The 22,286-nt window shown below is 43.7% G+C and overlaps 1 protein-coding gene across 1 annotated transcript; it reads right to left on the reverse strand.

Moving 5' to 3' along the window:
* Positions 1 to 1,168: 1,168 nt before the first annotated feature.
* Positions 1,169 to 20,756, reverse strand: LOC118796034 (fibronectin-like). The gene is made up of 21 exons (XM_036554866.1): positions 20,620 to 20,756; positions 20,170 to 20,188; positions 19,700 to 19,954; positions 19,321 to 19,593; positions 18,220 to 18,477; positions 17,651 to 17,902; positions 16,344 to 16,598; positions 15,622 to 15,879; positions 15,278 to 15,532; positions 14,817 to 15,071; positions 13,988 to 14,248; positions 13,770 to 13,799; positions 13,564 to 13,584; positions 6,489 to 6,749; positions 5,390 to 5,650; positions 4,805 to 5,065; positions 3,865 to 4,125; positions 3,280 to 3,540; positions 2,305 to 2,565; positions 1,622 to 1,834; positions 1,169 to 1,455 (listed from the first exon to the last, which is right to left on the reverse strand). The coding sequence occupies exons 1-21, from the start codon at positions 20,680 to 20,682 to the stop codon at positions 1,169 to 1,171; spliced, it is 4,521 nt and encodes a 1,506-aa protein (XP_036410759.1). The 5' UTR covers positions 20,683 to 20,756.
* Positions 20,757 to 22,286: the final 1,530 nt, after the last annotated feature.

The raw sequence follows: 22,286 nt of genomic DNA on the forward strand, positions 1-22,286 counted from the left end.
TTTCTCTCTGTGCAGAAGTATGTGTAATTAACAAGGCAGCCAATCAGATACCTCGTATGAAGTAGCCTATCTGCCAAACGTAAAAAGCATGACCCCTCCTTCTTGTCAGAGAGCAGGCTAACAGGGGGTAAATGATGAGGGATACATCCTCAGTTACCTGTTTCATGCCTAAATGGCACACTAGCTGGGCTTTCGCAGCTGCCATCGGTGGCCGACACGGTGAAGGTGTACTCCTGACCGCAGTGGAGTCCAGTCACCAGGCAGCCTGTGGAGGTGGTGTTGCAGGACAGGGCGTGCCCGTCCGCCCCCATGGCCCTCCCCAAGTAGGACACAGCGTTGGGGCTGGGGTCCCAAGAGATAGAGGCCATGTTGCTGGCGCAGTCTATCCAGCCACCCACATTCAGCGGAGGGCACGGCACTGATGTGAGAGGAGCAGACAGTCAGGGCTTGCCCTTCAGGCCACTGGGGGAACTCACATTGCAGACCTGATTCTACCTGGTTAGCTTTAGCTTCCTTAGTCCATTTTGCACTGCACCTCAGACGGCTAAACCACTTTTGTAAAATCACTGATTGTGCTGGAAATACGGAGAGGGCTACATAACAGTACAACAGCAGGGTTTCCCCCAAGTTTACAAACCAGTCCATTTGCTGCCAGGCCTGGTCCCGTCTTCCATGTCCTTCCCACCCTTCTATAACCTATGCTGCCCTTCTCCCAGCCACTCTCCTCTCCTCCGCCCAGTCTACTAATCCCCACCCTACTCTACCCTTTCCCTACCCTTTCTTCCTGTCTGCAGTGTTGGGTGTTTCCACTACTGTGTCTCCCCAGCATTCAGAACAGTTGAGGTCCTGCCATGCCACCTACCTCAGTCCACCCTTCCCCACCTGCCCACCGATAATAAACCAAATCTGTCTGCCCAGGCTACCACAGTCCCCATGTGCCTGGCCTTTCCCTGCAACTGCCCACTTACCATTAGTTTAAATAACTTTTGCTTAACTCCTATCCTGAGTGACTTACATAGCTTACACATTTACATGCTGTCCAATTAACAGAGCTGGATATTTATTGAAGCATTTCAGGTTAAGTTACTTGCCCCCAAAAAAACATAAGCAGTAGCCCTATGCTCTGATAAACCCCATCCAGCTCAGCCAACCTGGTTAGGCCCTGCCTTCACCTTGTCCCTGCCCCCTCTCTACCTGTGCGCAGTGTCATCAGCTGGCTCTGCGGGCTGGTGCAGTTGTCGTCCACCGCCACCACCCCTATGGTGTACACCTGCCCGCACAGCAGGTCAGCCATGTTGCAGGCTGTGCTGTTGGACGAGCACTCGGACCGGTGTCCGCCGCTGCCTACAGCAACAGCGGTGTAGCGCAGGGCTCCACGGCTGGCCTCCCAGTGCACAGTGACCATGCTCTCGCCGCAGGTGCGCTCAGCAGTCACATTGGTGGGCACACACGGTGCTGTGGGTGCACGAACACACAGACACACAGATGCGAGGGCTCGTATGACTGACACTTACATCAGTACAAAGTACAGAAGTGAGAAAACTTCAATTCTGAACGTAAGAAATGTCAGAAACGTTTTTCTTTATGAATTTTTAAAGATGGTGTCAAAAAAATGCAATACCTTCCTGGAAGACCACGTCGCTGCTAGGCATGCTTTTACAAGTCCCGTTGACAGAGAAAACCACGACCATGTAGGACGTGCCACACTCCAGGCCACTGAGCCTGCAGTGTGTCTCTGAGGAGTTGCAGGATATCCTCTCTCCGTTCCCATCTGACACGATGGTGGTGTAGTTCTGTCCCGGGATGGACACATCCCAGCCCACCATCAACTCCCCTGTTGCGCAGTTCACATTGGTGCGAACATTTTCAGGCCCGCATGGAACTGAAAATGGATGGGGAGAGGTTTGAATCGACCGCGGTTTGACTGCTAACATGATGAGTGTTGTGAATGTCTAAGAACTGTTAGTTTAGTTTAAAATTTAGCATGTGAAATAAGGGAGGAAAAATCTGTTCTCCTTCTTTGCATTTTGTCCTTAGACTAACTAATGAAGTTGTATTATTTGAGTGGGGTTGTATATATTTTTATATGAATCGCTAGAATCGTTGGACTGTTGTGAAAGTAACAAAAAACTAGTGACAAGGAACACATTGGATTACATTGATTGCATCAAAAAAAAATTAAAATGTGTTGTAATGTGTTGTAAACTTATGTGAACATTACATCATGTAAACTTTACAGAGTGTAAACTTTACATCATGTAAAATTTACAGATCCCAGCAGAGGAGCACAGTGGGGGGGTTTACCGGAGTCCATCTGGATGGCGGTTGAGGGCAGGCTGGAGCACGTGCCATCGTGGTGTGTGACGCTGACTGCGTACTGCTGGCCACATTTGAGCTCGGGGATGATGCAGTTGTTGCTGGTGGTGGAGCAGCTAAGCAGGCCACCGTGGGCGTCCTCGGCGATGGCTGTGTATGAGCCCATGCTCTGGTGGTTCTGCCACACGATCAGCGCATGGTTGGCCTCACAGTCTAGGAAGGCCTCGATGTGGTCAGGCGGGCACGGGGCTGTGGGGGGGTTAGATTCGCCTCAGTTTGCATTTGCTCAGCAGGGCCATGATTCAGATTAAGAAAGCGTTCTTGCTGAGACCTTCTGGCTACAGGGGTAACCTTCTATAACTGTTCTGAAAAGTGAGCACAGAGGCTCACAGACTTTTTCTTAGCATACCTCTTGCTTCATTTACTGAGACAGTGAGACTTCATGAACCCCAGTGTGGGTGGAGCTATCATGCGTAACTGTATTCATAACTGTCTACCCTAGGCACCGTGTGCATGTGTGTGTGTTCTGCTAACCTGCTGCTCAGTAATGTCACAGAGTTTGCTGTTATCAAGTACAGTAAGGGTCCAGCCCTGATTGCACTGTCCAAACAAGCCTTGAATAAATACTTTTTTGAGGATATAGTCGTTTCCATTACTATTTTCCCCATTGCATTCTTATTCTGTGGTACTGTACTGTTTATTTAAACTTCGTGAGTACAGGCACACTAACTACAATAGATGCCTTTTTAGACGACTGCTCTTGACACTGACTACATAGAGCCATGATATGGTAATGGTAACCATTTATCAATAGTAAAAAGTAAAAATTAACAAAGAGAACCAATAGTTCTGCCTTCTTTGTGCTTGCATCAGAAATGCAAAACAGGGTTACCATCACCTTGGGGATGCTGGGGAATCCCTCCCCTCTCCAACTTTCCCAGGAGAGGTGTCCTAGGGACATACCTGTCTCCGCGGTGACACGCACACTCTCCGAGCTGTTGCACTTGAAGTTGGTGGCAATGACGAAGGCAGTGTAGGTCTGCCCACAGCGCAGGCCTTCAATGCGGCACTCGGTTGCCATGGCATTGCAGGTGCGCATTGTGCCGTCGGCATGCACGGCTGAGGCAATGTAGAACACGGCGCCGGCGCTCATCTCCCAGTCCAGGGTGATGTAGTCTGAGCCGCAGTCCCTGACCGACGTCACGTTCTGCGGGGTGCACGGCACTGGGGAGACAGGCATTCACACCAGTCCAGATTGGTCCAACCAGTCCAGAGCAGTCAAAACCAGATCAGACCAGTTAAGCTCATTTCAAATCACTTTGCTATTTTCAACTAATAATTTAGCTAATAACTCTGGCATTAGATTTACAAAATAAAAAACCCTGGCTCCAATGCTTACCAACTCAGCGTGCAGTGATGGAGATTACACTATTTAGTTGCTTAACAGGTAGAATCTTTAACGACTCCTTAACCCCCTAACCACTCCCAATATTCATACCCCACTCTCTGATGCCATGCAGGCAGTTCGGCCCTGGAACTGCAGCCCACCTGTCTCTGCCACCTCCCCAAGGGTGCGGTCACTGGTGCAGTCATCATCAGAGGCAGTGATCCACACACTCAGGCTCTCCCCACAGCTGACACCAGGCATAGCGCAACTGTTGGTGAAGGAGCTGCAGTTGTAGTAGTCGCCGTTGTTGCCCCGTGCCTCCACGGTGTAGGACAGAGCCCCGGCTGCTGTGTCCCAAGTGGTGATGAGCACGTCTGACTGGCACTCGGCAGTAGTCTTCACGTTCTGGGGCTCGCAGGGTGCTGACGGGACAGAGAAGCGTATGAACAGAAGGACACAGCCAGAGACCTTGTAATGCTTTTAGCATGGTGTGTTACCACTTGCAGCCACTAGATGTAAGTCTAATGAAACTCTCCTGGACGTTTTATTATTATTACAGCTCCCTATAAAGTTTGGTTTACTGTAGTAATATTAAGGATGGTTATTAAAGTAATATTTTCATTTTTTTTTGTGTCAGATGATGATTTTTGGACCTCTTTTCCATATCAGTGTTTCTGTGTTACTGTGAGCTGTCTCTGTCTGTAGCCAGTTAAGTTCTCTCTGAGCCACTCTGTCAATCATGACCAGCACCTGGGAGCTTTAAGCTCAGCTTCCACCCTGGGTCTCACTGTGCTGAGGAGAAGCTTTACTTTTTTTGTCTTGTGGAAATGGCACAATTTTTGTGTATCTTGTTTAAGTAGATTTGAATTAATCTAAAGAAAGCCGAACGAAAAAACACAACTGGAAATAACTACTGAAATACAGATACATAAGTACTGGAAGAAAATATTTCTGCTGAAAAGGTGTTTGCTGTAAGTTGCCATGCTCCTGGAGTCAGGCTGAAGGTCACTGGAGCTGAAGTTTTGAGGGTGGGGAGCTGGCTTAGGTGCCAGGGAAATGGCAACAGCAGGGTCAACATTAGCGCTTGCTGGCAGGGCGTACCCGTGCGCACGTGGGCAGCTGGGCTGAGCCCGCTGTTGCACTCGCCGCTGACGGAGTAGACAGTGTACTGGTAGCCTTGGCCACAGTCCGTGCTGGTGAAGAAGCAAGCAGTTTCGGTGGTGCGGCACTCCGTCACCTCCCCATCCGAGCCCAGCGCCGTGGCCACATAGTAGGCCGTGTTGTTGGTGGGAGCCCAGGAGAAGATAATCACATTACTGGAGCACTCTCGGAAGGTGTTCAGGTCAGTGGGGGGGCAGGGCACTGTCAGAAAGGGGGTCAAGGAACAGGTAAACACATGCATGTGAGGACCCATTGAAATCCTTTCAACACAGGTGACTTTTCAAATCATTCAGTGTAGAGTTGCAAAAAGACCCTGCTCTATAGACAAAAGAGAACAGAGCATTCTATAGAAACTCTTGTCCTATAGACGAGTTCATGTTTGTGCTGTCATTGTGATAATTGCTGCAGTTTGGGATGGGCGATCATAATCAGGGTCCCGTGGGCGTGTTGTGAGGATTGGATGTCCCCTCGTAAGACAGGTGTGTCTTTTGGAGCACCCCCTGACCCTGGCGTGCAGACCCTTACCCGTCTCAAAGAAGGCGGTGATGTTAGAGGTGCTCTCGCAGTCGTCAGAGATGGCCGTCACCTGCACCAGGTACCGCTCCCCACATGCCACCCTGGTGATCTGGCAGCTAGACGCCACAGAGGTGCAGCTCAGTGTCGTGCCGTCACCGGCAGTGGCTGTGGCACGGTAGGAGGTGGCCCCGAAGACCGTGCCCCACGTCACCGTGGCCATGCCGCTAGAGCAGCTGTAGTCCACTGAGATGGCCGTCACCGCGTTGATGGCTGAGGCAGAGGATGGGAGGGCGCTACTTTTCTACTGCTCTCATATTTTTTCAATTTAATACATTTTATTAACATTAATTAATATTTCATTAATACATACAGAACAATATAACCCACTTTATCTTAACATTCAACTGTTGTAACACACTGTCTTACTCTTCCCAGAATCTCAGTTGGCAGTTTTCTGAATGTATTTGTATGTTTCAGTTGAGCATGAGCACAAAGGTACACATCCTTTTACACACTATATTTAAGAAGTCGATCTGAGCAGTTACACATGCATTTTGTCACATTATTTCTTTACATAAGAGTCTGTGTTTATTTGACGGTTCTTACTGCTTGTGGTGTACTGGACATACGTAGACTCCCCAGGAACCAAAAATGCATTGACAGATGCCACCCCTATTTGATAATTGGAGCATGGCTGCAGATTGCTGATGTCCATCTGAGTGTTGGAGGTGTTGGTTACAAACGGTGTAGCGCTGGGATTATCCATGTCCACGACTGTCACCTCATATAGAAGCACTTTATCCACTGGTTGCCAGCTGACGCGGGCCGTGCTTCTTCCAGTAGACACCACACTGACCCCTACTGGTGGCTTTACCACTGAAATTGGAGTGTAAAGAAATACAGACAGCGGTTATATGGGTGACGGTGATTTCCTCATGCGCCTCAGACCTCTGAAAAGACAAGACACCTCTGACAAGACGTCAGTACAGTTTGTCAGGTTGTACACTAATCATTATCATTAAAGAATATGATAAGTGTTTTTCTGAGGCATAGATTCTGTTTACACTATTTCATTATCTTTGAATGTATTAAAAAACACTCTACTCACACGTCGTGACGGTCCTTACACGGCTAGCTGAACCTAAGCCAGCGACGTTGGAAGAGTATACGTAGCAGTTGTAAGACGTGGATGGCTGCAGGTTGCTCACCTCGCCGCTCAGATTGGTGAAGGTGTGGTTGAACGTTTCTCCACCCGCTATGGGTTCAACTATTAGGAAGTACCTGTCTGCTCCGCTCACGCTTGACCACTCAAAGCGGATTGCGGTGCTCGATATCGCCCGAGAGAAGGTTATCTGTGATGTAGCGGGGACTGGAAAGAGCGCAAAGCAAACAACACTCTGTTACCACAAGTAAACTAAGACTTGATTTTATTGTCCACTCACGTGGAAATCTTTCTTCCGTTTCACGCCAAAAAGCATCAACAACAGGAGAAAGACACCAGATTAGAAACATACCACAAAACGAAACATTGATTAAAAAAACATTGACTTATCAGGAATTTAAAAAATAAAATAATAATAAGATAAATAGCCAACGACATAAAAAGTTATGGAGTTGGATTGTTCAGCTACATAACCTCTTGGGTCCAAGAAGGTTTACGTATGGCGAAAGCGATTACCTGTGGTCGATATATCTGTGTACAGGCACATCACATAATAGAACTGAAACACTTTTATTGTGACGCTGTACACAGTTCCCGGTCTCAGGCCTTGCACCAGCTTCTCCGTGCTGGAGGCCGGTAGCGTAACCACCACTGGTGCAATATTCGTTGCATTTACAACCCGTAAATCCAGAAAATAATTTGTCGCGCCAGCAAATGTGTTCCATTTTACTTTAAGGCTCGATGCTGAAGGAGAGGTTATCGATGTGATGCTGCAATCTGAAGTATAAAGCGACAAGAGAGAGACAGAGATTCCATTTTATGTAAGCATGAAAATAATCGTAATTTAATAATAATTTAAAGATAAATTGAATTACATTACATACAATTACATGTATTATTTTTTCATATAAATTCTCGTATCAAGTAATAATATCACAGTCGTATAATTTATTGAAGTAGTCATGGATTAGTATTTTTCTCAATAAAATCGCGCGTTTTCCAGAAAAACAACAACCTGTGAACAAAATGCTTTGAAATCCGTCAGTAATTTAAGTGAGTAATCTGTTTGCTGTCAGCTTCCTGAGTCCTTCCTTGATACTCAGTATCAATATAAAATCTGATCACATCTTTATCGCTAGAATTATACTCTAAATAGTACAGCCTACTAAAATACAAGGAAAATATACCTCAATACAATGTGCTGTTCAAATGTTAAGTCTGATCATCCAGGTATTTATCTTTGTGCAAAGGAGCTTATTACTATGTTATACTGCTTGTGTTTTTGAAGTAAACTGGAAATACAATAAAATATGCACTTTCCCCTTAAATAAGATGTCCACATGAATGACGAATTATTACTAATGAACATTTAAATACAAAGTGCAGGAAACATACCTTGTGCCTGAATAAACTGAATCTGAAAAAGAGCAAACATAAAAGTGTTAAAAATTTATTATATGTATCAAAATTGAAGTTGTATATGAGAAGAGCAAAAACATGTAAAAACATTTTACATATGCAATGATGATATTGGAAAAATGTATTTACCTGAGCCAGAGATGCTAACAATAAGGAAAAACTAAATGCACCCAACAATTCCATCTTTGACAATGAGCGCAGGTTTTGCTGGATTCAAGGGCACCAGGTGCAAAAAGGTTCTGGATTCTTTTGAGCGACGGCACAGGTAGTGTTCTCCCGTGGGAACCAATCACCAGAGTCGAAATGGGGACAGGTAACCTCCCCATGCCTTTAGGCTCAAAAAGTATTATGGGGTGGGGGGGCAAAAAGTACCTCTCTGTCTCCCACACAACAAGACCTCCCAGCAACTCAGCCTGTGAAATCCGATTCACTCATCCTCTCCAGAAATATGGACTCTGCATCGATGACCCAGTCCGTCCACTTCCCTTTACTTGTCAATAGATACAGGTGTAATTGGATTCTTTGGACCGTGGAAAGGTGTTGGTGTGATTGAATGTACCGTCAGGTGAAAATGTGGCCAAGAATTCTCACCTAAAACTGTCCACACCAGCATAGTGTAAGCATCTCACATTATATGGGGTCAGATTACAGAGGCAGGAGCAAAAAGGAAATAAAGACCATAGAAAATGTGAGGTTATCAGTGACTTTGGGAAAAAAGTCACAACTGGGGCTCTTCTGCAATTTTCCTTTTCAAAAAATTGTCTTTGCATTTTTTAAAATTAAAATTAAGAGGCATTTCTCCAAAAGCCTGTTTTGATTTCAATCTACTACAAAATGAAAATGATACAAGTCCCCAAATTCTGACATATATAGGTTTTGGGGTCATAGTGCCAAGCAACATGTCAGACATTCCAACACACAATGGGGATTTCAGTGCCTTGGTACATTTGTCCTAGTTCCCTTTCTGTCCAGAGGAACCCATGTGCTGTTGACCTCTTCATTTAGATTAGACATCTGGAGTCTCCCAACAAGTCTGAATTACTTGCTTAAAGAAGTCTAAACATGCTGTGAACTCAAGCTGTTAACAAGCCTCTCCTCAAAACACAGGACGAATCTGGGGATGGAGGAAACAGGACTAGAAGTGATCACCAGTGGTGTGTTTCTTGATTGATGTCTTATCCTCCATAACTGAGGAATAACACTTTGCCATGTGAATTATCATGGGAAAAATTAATAGTGTGATGCTGATTTTGCTGTTGAATGGAGCACATAAAGAAGTCCTTGAGCTTTGTGTCCGTTGTTTATTCAATGACAATAGAGGAATATCCTCTCTTTGTTCCCAGCTTTCGTCTAACAATGAGATAGGTGAAGATGAATATAAAGCGGCCTCAGGAATCAGAGAAATCTAAGCCCCATTTAAACAAAGGGCAAAAATTTGAAAGGCATTGTGAGTTTGGCTTAGTGTTTGTGCATTTTGCTTGCATCATGATTGCTTGATTGGGGCTTGACCGAGTGAAATCCTGTGTCCGGATTGGTTCTTGTTATACTAATTGAGTTGGCTTGAAGAAGCCAACTTACTGTTCTTCCTATTTTATCTTATTATTATTATCTGTACATAACTCCACCAATAGCTTTTAGCTATACCTATAAAATATCTTCAGCTAGTATGGGATTACATTGCCTGTGCGTTTTGTGTCAATACCTAAACAGATTTTGAGATTCATGATTTTACATTGAACATTTTCGCATTTACTAACATGGACAGAACATTTAGGATCTGAACATTTTAACAGATGATGTCACAATGGGCCTGCTACAGCAACCACTGATACAGCTTGTTACTACTACCTACTACCATGCTAAACTTTTCCAAGCCCCCTAAAGGTTTTCCCTTAAACTTTCCTTACTAGTTTTGTCCCTTTCCCTTTATTCACACCCTGAGTGTTTAGGAGCATCTCTACAGAAGTTGGACAGCCTGACTAAGTTATGAGCTGAGTATTGGACATCATGAAAACACACAGCCCGTATGTGAAACCCAGATGTATCAGGGTGCTGTCTTCACCAAATACTCACAGGTTCTCAGATGATCATATTATTTTATGTATCAGGTGTATTATTTTCTCAGCAGGTGGAAATGGCTTTGCCTAATGATTTTGTAATTTAGCCTCAAGAACTTCATTATATAAGAACTTCAATATTACAGTTACGTTATTGCAGGATTGATATTATGCAAGTTAAAATTGATACCCGGTCTTAAGTGGCTTAGTTTGAAAAGCCTGTCACAATGCAACATGGCAAGGAATTCCTCCTTCAAAACCACACCTTGCTCTGTTTGTATTTGTCTCAGAGCTGTATGAGGCATCGGAGCCCCTTGCATTGTGTTACACTCGTGATGTGTATGTGACTGTCTGACTGGAAGTTTCGGATAACGCTACGCGGAACGTTCCAGCACTGTAGGAGCAGGGCTGTGGCACATCAGATACCACTTCCTCCTTTTTGTTTTCAGTGCAGTTGCCTTCAAACGGCCTCAGGCCACTGCAGAGGATCATTCCCAATGGCCAGAGGGTGTCAAAGCTGATATTGACTATTCATGATAATGCAACAGCCGTTGAGAGGCTGATTCTATCCCAAAATGCAAGATGGGTTGTGCCCTTAAATTTGATGGGAAAATTGAGGCAAGGTCTAAAATTGCTTACACTTTATTTGACTTGGATTTCAACTAACATCAAATGTCATTATTCTTACTGGAAGTCATTACTAAATTATGTCGGGTGCATTTACTGTAGGTAATGATAGTGTTTCAAAATATGGACTTTCAATTTCTGATTAAAAATTGAAATATGCTGTTTCCATAAATATATCCCCCACATATTAATATTTGGTAGAGTCCCCTTTTGCTACAATAACAGCTATAAGTCTTTTGGGGTATGTACCAGCTTTGGAGAGTGTTTGAGAGTGATGTTCTGCCCATTTTTCTTGCCAGAATTGCTCCAGGTTGTTCAGTTTGGTTGGACTGCAATTTTCAAATTCATAGATTCTCAGTGGGAGTGAGGACGGGAATTTGATTGGGCCATTGTAGGACATTCACCTTTTTGTTCTTGAGCTACTCTATTGTTGCTTTGGCCTTGTTCTTGGGATCATTGTCCTCCTGAAAGGTGAACTTTCCCCCAAGCTTCAGTTTTTTAGCAGACAGAAGCAGTGTCTCTTGCAATCATAAAACACTTTCTCACATCTCAGTGGGTTCACTCATGCTTTTTGACTCCAGATGTGCTTTGAGATGGTTCTTTTTTCATAATGGCTTCTTTGTTGACACTTTGTCAGAGCACTTGATTATTATTTTGTACCCTTTAACTTTATCTCTAACTTCCATAGAATACTCTACAGTCTTAAATTCACACCTTTCTTTCAGATTCACACCCTGGCCAGTGATCCTTAAACAGTGTGTGTTTTTTAGATCTAGAATCTAAATAAGTATCTAGAAAATGTGAGTTACTTTAATGGTTCACAGGCCACTAATGAGACAACTGTGTTAGGGCAATTTTTTTCATCTGTGTAAATCTGGGGCATCCAGAGCACAGAGATTGAATACATATGCGAATATGCAAATAGCATATTTCAGTATGTAATTTTTCTAACATAAAATCAATGTTACTTTAAATTCATTCTGAGTTTCTGTGTCTGGAATCACACAGAATGAATTCAATGTATCATTTGTAATTCAGTAAAATATGAGATTTGGGCAGGGGTATAAATGATTTGCAAGGCACTGCATATATATTTAAATATGGAAAGAGATAGTTGGTGGTTTCATATTGCTGGGTGTGTGTGTGTTCCTTTATTTTTACAGTATGACTGTAATTCTAATATTTACAAAATCTCAGTCTGCCTGTCACCATTAGTAAGGAGATGAGGTCGGACAGGGTCCAGTGTCTTGGCGTGTATTTGTGTAACAATAAACTCCATACAATATTATGATGCAAAGAATGACTTTTATTTCAAGGAGTATGTTGGAACACAGTGTCACAGTACCAGGCATACTCAATCCTTCTTCAGTGTCACCCAAAGGAAATGTGAGATCACTCGTATGTCTTGAGGCGGACAGTGGTACAAAATGGTTGAATTACTCATCTTTTAGTGTAAAGCATGTGTTTGGTGTGACCTAGATATCTCACAATTATCCATTGGAGGCCTCCTACTTGGGAACACTCTAACTTTGTCAATTTTTTAGAACAAATTGTTATTTAATACAATGTTCAGAGGAGGAGAATATTTCAGTACAATCCATCACTGTTTTGGTATAAATTTGTTACAATCTTTGTACAAATTTGCCATTTAGAAACATTCAATGAATACATTTTCACTTTTCCAATTCATTAATGCAAAACATTTTTTATCAATCATACATTTTCTTCAAGTATTCATCTGATACATCAATGATTTTCAATCAAATTTCTTTACATTACCCTGATTGAATGATATATTGTATATAAGATGTATACCTGTCATATTAATCTCACTTATAAATAATGCATTGTTACCCAATTCGGTCTGCAGATGGCCAGTTGCACTAAAAGGCAATAATATTGGAACATTGTTGCCAAACTATTATCATTTTTCCTATTATGTGAAAAAAGAAAAGGTAATTACATGATTATCATTTCTTTTTTATATATTAGGAAAACAACGCTGCTATAGGCTCCAAAATGTTTTCCTGTTATGTAAAAAAGAGATGATTGTCACATGATAAGTTCTTCTGAACACAGATCATTGAAAATCAGGAAGAAACACTTGTTTCTGCTAGTCCTGGTGTGCCATGCCCTGTAAGAGAAAGACGATGACCATGAGCAACATGAGTCCACAGACAAGGGAGGCAAACTATCTCTCACACAACTTTAACTCCCCAACCGACGCTGTATCAGTCTTATAGTTTGAGCACATTGTGTGTTAGTGATGGAGGCTGTCCTACAATCACATGACTCATCAAAAAGCCCAAAGGTGTGATAAGCAGGTATCGCTGTAACCTGTCCCTTTCTCTAAATATCATTACCATGCCATATTATTACCACTGAGATGCTTCCCTCTCCAGAAATCTTTTCAGGCTTTGTGGTTGCTTCTAAAAAAAATTACTTTGAACATGGCAACTTTGTCACAGCACGTGTTTTATGTTATATAACAGGTACACGTTTTTATGTTGTTATATGTTCTGGGTATAACATTTCGAGGAGATCCCTGTCTCTGTGTGATTTTGTAATATATAACCATGACTTGTTTGGGCTCTGTGTTCATCGTGCCTTTGTAAAAAGCTTGTTTTTTTATTGCAGTCAGTGCACAATAGATGAAGGAGATACACCGTGATATGATACGAAATGATTCGTTCAGTGACACAAAGGGCGGCATTTTGATTAAGATGCCTGTGTTTATTTGTACGTTGGACAGTATCGTATACACATTTCATTGGGGTGCGTGACATTGACTAGGCACGTTTTGTGTTCTTTTTGGATGAAGAAGTGTGTATATTTTCAGTTATCATTGTTACGTCACCTCAAATTTCGTTTATGTTTTACAAAAAAAAACAACTTACGTTCCATCTGTTAGGCCACACTTCTTTTCCCTCGATAGATAACTGGAAAAAGAAGAATAGGATCAAACTCTCAATTGTAAATTGTATGCACGTATACGTGCTGTACAAATATACAACACTTTCAACATTAAACAGCAGAACTTGCATCTGGCTCCAGATTACTGTTTCACTATGAAGTAGCCACTGGCATTGCTTTTCGTTATACTGTTTCAGATCTGAAGACTCACCCATTCCAACACTGCTCCCTGCGCAGGAAACTGAAACAAGACAAGGAATGTCATCAGAAAGGAGCGAAGCAGACATTTGCACGTGAAATTTCAAACTAACGTGATTGGCGAAGAATGATCGTCACTTATGCAAGCACATGATGCCAGTGGTTTTGGCAGTGTGGCAATCATAAGCGCGATAAACTCCATGGTTAACTCAATTATTATTTTTTTTTTACCAGAATATATCCTTCTGGGACAGAATTCGATCCTGGTGCCTTCACGTGTCAACGGAGCCACCACCACGGTATAGACATCACCGCACACGACCTCCGACACGTCACAGGAGCTGCTCCCCAGGAGCGGGGCGCATGTGTAGTTGGCGATGGCGCCCTGGAGGTCGACCGTGTAGTTGCTGAGGTTGCCGGAGGAGCGCCAGTACACCCGTATGGTGTTGTTGCTCAGTCTGTACAACTTGACGCTAGTGGGACAGCAAGCACCTGGCACAGGCACAAAGAGGGGAGCTCTGATCCTCTCCTACAAAGCATTGTCAATGAGTAAAGTGTGTAGTGTTGGCTCTAAAGGAGCTCACTATTAAATTATCAAAATACATGCCATAAACTAGCAAATGTACTGTTGTCATTTTAATTTATGCAAATGTCCACATACAATACTGTAAGATTATAGGATATGTTGGAATTATAGGATAACATACCAGTATAAGATATATTCCAGAACACACACATTTTCATCTCCTTTGAAAAGTATGTATATGTGATATATGTATAAGTGTCCATAATAATGTGTAGCATACTGCCATTGTTAGAATATAACCTCTTGTGCTCCAATATATCTCTATTCAGAAATACAGATGTTCTTTCAGGGAAAAGCCTCTTCAGTAAGGTGCATTCTCCTAATTCTGGCATATGGGACAATGTGAGTTTCCTCATTTTCACACAGTGTTCCTTTCTACACTGTAACATATCGCATACAGTATATGCACATTAACATACACGGTAGTGTTTTTTAGAAATGAGTGTCTGTCACACTCCAGGGGTCTAAGCTCACTGGAGGAGAAGCCGTGGTAGGTGCACTCAGACTTGTGCCCTGTCCTGCTGATGGCCTCCAGGGACACAGTGTAGCTGGTGCCACAGGTGATGCATCCCATCAGGCAGTGTGTATCCAAGGTGTGGCATTTAGCATCGCCCCGTGGTGACGTCAGAGAGGTGACATAGGACTGGGCTCCAGTGGCCGCCGACCAGGTCACATTGGACATGGCCTGGGTCACCTGCATCACGGACAGGCTCTGGGGACAGCAGGGTCCTGTGGATGTGGGCATTCGTTTTTAACCAAATGCAACGCGACCGGATAAAAAGTTAACAAAACATAACGTGACTGTGAGAAAAGTTAACAGAACACAGAACAGAACTTGGCAGGACAATGTTAACTCCCTACACGCTGAATCAAATTCGACTGCAACAGAGAGCGGCATGGATTCAGCCACACCCCTCTCTGGTTGTTGGGGCTACCTGTCTCCAAGGGAACGGTGTAGCTGGGCAAACTGAGCCCCACAGAGGCCCTGGCGAAGGCGGTGACCTCATATGTTGATCCACAGGGCAGACCAGGGACCTCGCAGGACATCCCGGTCGACTGGCAGGAGTGGGAGCCCGTCTTTCCCACCACATTGACAGTGTAGTTAGCCTCACGATTGCTGGCACTCCAAGTGACTAGCACACTGGTCCCATTGCTCTGGGTGATGCTCAGGATCTCCGGGGAGCAGGGAGCTTGAAGCGGGAGACAGAGAAAAGACCAGCTGAGGTACCTCTGGGTCATCCGTCATGCCACTGTACCCATCCAAAAGCGCCTCCCATACCTGTCTCCCGGGTGTGCGGCATGCAGGTGAGGTTGCAGCCACGGGCCTCACTGCAGGGTGTCACCACCACGCTGTACGCCGTGTCACAGCTGAGGTCGGAGAGGGCGCACACGGGAGCTGTGTCATTGCAGAGGATGAGGTCGGATGAACCCGCTGCCTTGGTCTCATACAAGTCCGCCCCGCGCACAGGCGCCCACATGATCTCCAGCGTCTCTGTGGACACCAGCGATATAGACACCTCCTCCGGGCAGCAGGGGACTGTGAATGCGCAGAAGGCAGAAGTGGTCAGATCTTCACAAAACCAGTTTCCTGACCATTAACAAAAGTAGTGGTCAGCTCAGGCTTCATCCTTTAAAATAATAAGTTAGAGAGTAATCATGCTAGTTAGCAGTGTGGTGTAGTAATAAGGAACAGCACAAAAGGTTGCCAGTTCAATTCTCCAGTGTGCTGCTGCTTTTGTTCCCTTGGACAAAGTATTATTGCTTGGGTAAATATCCAGATGTATCAAGGGATAACATGGAAAAATGATAAAACTATGTTCACCACACAGAGTAGGATCATCTATTAAGCAAAGGTAATGTAATGGAATGAGTATGGATGATTAAAGCTAGCATATCTGACGCAAATGGTGCCTGATTTTAATTCACATTGATAATTTAAAAAATCAGGGGATGGTTTCCCATGACTGCATCCGTGGCGTTCACCGGCTGAGCGTCTCTCACCAGTGGTGTAGTTGATGACGGGCCCAGGGGGGCTGGAGCCGGCGAAGTTATAGGCGAAGACGGTCATGAAGTAGGTGTAGCCACAGTCACAGTGGTAGCTGCAGCTAGCACCTGTGGTATTGCAGTACAGCTCAGAGCCATCATCCCTCTTCATAAAGCCGATGTAGTAGTCCACCCACTCCACCTCATCCCAGTGCAGCGTGCAGTTGCCCGGCACCGTCTCCTCCAGTGACAGCCACTCAGGGGGACAGGGGACTAGACAAAAGGGGGGGGGGGGGGGGTGATCAATGCCCTCTGTCAGTCACTCTCTGCTGACACTACAGTGGTTTAGTGCCATTAACATGACAAACAGTCTTAGGGTGATATGCCTGTGTGTGATATTGGGGGATCTTTGACAGCCCTCCCATTTTGAAATTTGTCTTCGACTCTTCTGAAAAGTTGTCTTTCTCTGTCTGTTTAAGAGTTTAAGCTTCACTGTTGGGTAAGGCTTTTAACCTGAATCTCCTCATTAAATATCCAACTATATAAATAGATAACATGTAAAAACTGTAAGCTATGTAATCAATTTGGTTTACATTACATTTACATTACACTACATTTCATCATATAGCAGATGCTCTCACCCAGAGCAACTTCCAAATAAGTGCATCAGTATGCTAAGAGTAGTTATTGAGAAGTCTTACAAGAGGTCAGTTGAGTTAGGTGCTAAACTAGTGCAGAGTGCTTTTTTAAATAGAAAATAGGAATAGATAGGATAGATAGATATAGATAGAGAGGGTGGTAGACTAGAGATACAGCTTGAAAAGATGAGTTTACAGTAACTTGTAAGGAAGAAATTTGTATATAAAAATGTATATTGTATAGTCAGAGTCAAAGACAGGAGTAATGAATACCCTTGTCAATGGACCTGATATAAATGTGTTCTGATAAGTGTGAAACAGTGCTGTCTTGGAATGGCACGTGGAAAGTGCCAGTAGCCAGTGTGAAGGAATAGCCTATATTTATATCACTATATGCTACACTATATTCTACCCCTAAAACACTACTCTGTTGAAAAATGTTTATTTTATCATGTGTATGTATGAGGCTATGTTTGTGTTAATATGGTTTCCATGTGCAACTTTCTCAATAACCAAACTCATTCTATCAAACTTAGTTTCTGACTGGTTGCTTTTGTCTGTGTAATTTTGATTAGGGTACGCAAAGTATTTGGCTAATGACCCACACCTGCCTTCTGCTGAGCTTTGTTTTGTAATTTTTTTGTGTGGATGCCTGCATCGTTTGGGGGGGGAGTCGTCGGTACTTACAGGTCAGGAAGTCTTCGGGCTGGGAGGGGTCACTGGGCCCGGCCTGGTTCTCAGCAGTGACAGTGACGGTGTGGTTCTGGCCGCAGGTGAGTGGGGAGATGATGCAGTAAGTGTCCGTGGAGGTGCAGTTCTGCCCGGTGGAGCTGAGGGCAAGATAGTCATCGGCTCCTCGTACATTGCCCCAGTGTATGGCCATCCCCATCGACCGGCCAGTGGCCAGCATCACCTGGACGGTGTCCGGGCTCGGAGGACCTGGCCACCACAAATGAGCCTCCATGACAACTGTGCCCAACCGTGCTCAGGGCGTCCAACTGAACATGTCGCCTGGGGTTCATATTCACATACTTGCTGACTTTTTCCACAGAAAATAAAGTTACCAAAAGCTAAATGTAGTATAATGATTAGTCATCTTTTTAGAGAATGACCTACATAGCCTTCAATGCCTCAAAGACAATCAATGAGCAGTAAAATCACTTAACAAGAATGTACAGGGAGATCAATATTTTGTTTTTATGCTCGATGTTTTATGGTCAGGTGTCCAGGGGCAACTTCCCCTCTACAGCCCTTACGTGTGATCTGAGAGATGGTGATGACATCACCAGGGATGCCCTCAGGGTCCCAAGCATTGGCCTTGATGAAGTAGTTGGTTCCAGCCTCTAGGTTGTTGAACTCCTCAACGGTACTGGTGGTGTTGATGTCAAACCGGGTGCTCGAGCCCTCCATGATGATGGTGAGAGAGTAGAGCACAGCGTGGTCCACTGGCGGCCAGGTGACCATGATGGTGTCGTTGCTGGGAGACATGGAGCTGAGCTGTGGCGCTGCAACCACTGAGGACACAAAGGGGGCACGGCAACTTAAGCACTGTTGGTGTGGGTGCAAATGCAGAGTAGGATCTAATCCAAGTCAGATACAGAGGAGATCACAGAATTTACTTCCTGTCTTGGTCATGGGCGACAGCTCACCCATGACACCCCCCAACTTCCACTGGACTGTTGCACTCTGTCATCTTAGGGTAAACTGTCTCTCCATTAAGCAGAGAATGGGACTGTGGGAGAAATAAAGACTCTCTCTTTTTGCCTTCTGTCGTTTCAGGTCTTATGATCTGACCTAACAATGCAAATTGCTGGAAATGTTATTTCAAAAATGCCAATCACACTTTCACAACAGGAAAACAGGAACTGTAACGCGTCACTTATCAGGCGGTAAACAGGGGAAATTGACTTTTTTTTTTTTTTACTGTGCAAGGGAATCAGTACTCCTGCTTGGGTTACTTACTGTTATCCTCAGGGAGAGACACAGCCTAGTTCTCAGGGTTTACCTTTGCACATCATATGCTATTGAAGGTGCAGGGGTGGATACAGTTACTTCTGATACAAAATAGTGCCCAGGGCATCCTCATCACATTGGCCATGTGAAACAAGACTCTACAGTGGTATTGGGTATTATATTGCAGCCCATTGTCTGAGAAAGAAGTCCGTCTGGCCATTTTATCACTGTGGATTCATATCCATCTTCAATAAACAAAATACATTTGATTCTACTTAAGTAAACAAATGAATCTGTATGTGTGATGAAAATGTATTCATAATTCACAACTAATTTTACAATAACAACAATAACCACATTAATAGTGATCATGATAATCATAGCAACATCATAATCAATTATACCTGTCCTTGCTTCCACGGGCAGGGATGGCTGGCTTATCGATATGCCGTTGACAGACATGACGCTGAGGGTGTACAAGGTGTAAGGGCTGAGGCCGAGGACGGTAGCCTGGTAGAACGCTGAGTTAGCGGGCACTTCGGTCTCAGAGAAGAATCCATCCGCCACAGACTCGGCCCGCACAATGTACGCGGAGGCCCCAGTCACACTTGGAAACTCCACCGTGATACGGTCGCTCATCTTTGAGAAGGCACGGGTAATCGTAGGCACTTCAGGAGCTGCATACAAGCAAAACAGCCAAAATAATACAATACATTGTTACATCTGTTGTGCAGATTTGAAGATCTTAACTTGCAGTTTAATTTCAAGCACGCGGCGGCTTACCTGTGGTTTCTTCAACTGCAGCGGTACTGAGGACTGTAAAAGAGTTGTTCATAGCTTCTACCCTAATGGTGTACACCGTATTCTGGGTAAGGGAGATGAGGGATCCCATCACTGTACTTCCACTGAACTGGGCAAACACGGATCCGGGCGAATTTTTAGGCGTTGCGGTGAGTCTGTATGAGCTGGCCCCAGGATACCTAGTCCACCGGGCCGTTATACTTTTTGATGTTGCAGAGTATATGGATAAAGTGATATCTAGACAAGAAAACATTTTACATGTTATTAGAGATGTTGAGTACGTATTTCATATTATGATGATTTGTCGATGGAGTTTGTTACGATTACTGATTCAACATTAATGTCAGGAGACAGTGCAAATGGCACAAATCCATACAATAAATACAAATACATTAAGAATAGCCTAAAACATTCTAAAACTGTTGTACAAACTTGATGTGCTTAGTAATTACCGTTCTGGGCTGCACAGATCTGCAAACGAAACAAAAATGCATGTATTACGACCTTAAATACAATTGATATTGATGGCAAGATAAAACGCAAACGCATTACAGCGTGCCTAACAGAGCTTTACATTAATTGAGGGAAATACTTAATTGTTGCATTCTTGCATCTCGGTTCACGATATTACACAAACGTATTAAATGTTCTTCACACAGAGCAGAAATTTTGATATTTCTGAGTAGTCCGAGTAGATTTTTAAACTACAATGAAGTTGTCTGCGGAGGCAATTCTAAGCATGTAGTTCATGAAAGCTGGGATCCTCAAAGAGTCTGTGTTCTATTAGAAAATAATAATAAACATACACGAGTAGAAAATGTTTTCACACAATTACGTCCTGGCGGCTAAATTTGGAAGTCGTTCAACGCGTGAAATAAGGTTCTGTTTAAAGTTATTCTTACCTCGAAGAAGGTCATGCCTAATAAAACGTGAAGTATTAACGATTTAAAATCCCGCGGCCCCATCCTGTCAAATTTGGTTTTCCGCTCGACCACCTGCCTTCGCACTGTCTGGTTTCGCACGTTCTCCGTTCTCTGTTCTGGGAATGACTGGGGCTTCACTTTTACTTTTTTTATTATTACGCTACAGGTCTTTTAATGTTCGGCGGATACTGAGATGCCTACTCCTGACCCCTCCCTTTGACTGAAAACCAATGAACCTATCAGCTGTTGGAGAGGGGAGATGCCTACCTCCAGAGCGGGTCTTTTATTGTCTGATAAATTTGAGAAGTAGCTGGTTTGGTTGCTCATATAACTCAAACGAGACACTCCATCGCAATTAGGCGCCCAGCATTTAAAACGACATTTAGCAGTCTTCTGGGCTTCCATTGTTAATCTGCCTGTGAAACAGGCACAGACTGTTGGAAATCTGATATTTGAAATGTACACCTTTTATTGGATTGCCACACATAAATTAAACACTAACACAGCTTTTAAGCTACATACAGTAAACTTAATAAAGTTACAGTTCTACATATCACACTATATCTAAGTTTTAAAATATTTATTATTTATAAGCATTTACAGGTTAGTTTTTTGCACACACGGTATAACATTAATGGGGCTAAACCAAAGGAGGTAAGCTACCACTGCTAGACCATTGCTTGGCTTGCCAAATTATTTCAACTGAGTGATAATAGTCAATGCGTTTACAATACTCCAGTAACAATGAGTTTATTAAATTTATAATGTAATTATAATTAATGTTATTAACAGTAATAATAATACAAATGCAATGTTTTTGTTAGAATTTCCTTGCTAGTGTGTAAGCTTTGCCACTGAAACCATTATGGGAGCTAAAGTAATACTGTGTAATGATCTAATCTTCTCCTCATTCACGTAAAAGGCGGTGCCATCTATCTGCAGCGGGCTTGTGTATCCATTGCAGCCCCTGGCACAGAGCAGATGTGATCCCTGTAAATGGTACTGAGCAGCCAGCTACTCACCCACCCTTGAATTTGTTTTCAAGTGTAGGCAATTTCTGCCCTTGCCAGCTGTTTCTGGATCAAAATCAAAATATTACATTAAATGGTTGGATAGCATTGGTGGTGGACAAACTGATCTTGGATCTGTTGCAGGACAATGGAGAGACTTTCTTGAGGGCAGAGGCCCAGGCATGATTTAGCAATGGTTGATCTGGCAGGAAAGTATACTTTTTCTTGTTTTTTACTACTTTTGTGAGGCAGCAACAGCTGTATGGCTGGACACAGCTATTTGTCTTTGCATACGTTTTAGAAGAGACATTGCAAAGTTGTCATGTACCATCTTAAATCCCACCTTATACTATGAGGCAGTATATATGCAACATACTCCTGTAGCCAAATCGACCCTGGATTATCTTGTGTAACACAATGCAATCTATCTGCTATGCCTTTGAGGCTGTGTTGAAACTCATGGCACTGCAGGACGACAGAGGACACAGTGAGGTGAGCCTAATATGCAGTTGGCAATTCCAAAGCGGGGGGGAGAATAATAATAAAAACATTACTGTTCCTCTCACTGATACACCACTGAAATCACTGACTTCCACCCAAGAAAGACATGTTGCATCTAGCCAGTTCACAAAATGT

Source organism: Megalops cyprinoides, chromosome 20 (genome assembly GCF_013368585.1).
Source record: "Megalops cyprinoides isolate fMegCyp1 chromosome 20, fMegCyp1.pri, whole genome shotgun sequence".
Classification (NCBI taxonomy): domain Eukaryota; kingdom Metazoa; phylum Chordata; class Actinopteri; order Elopiformes; family Megalopidae; genus Megalops; species Megalops cyprinoides.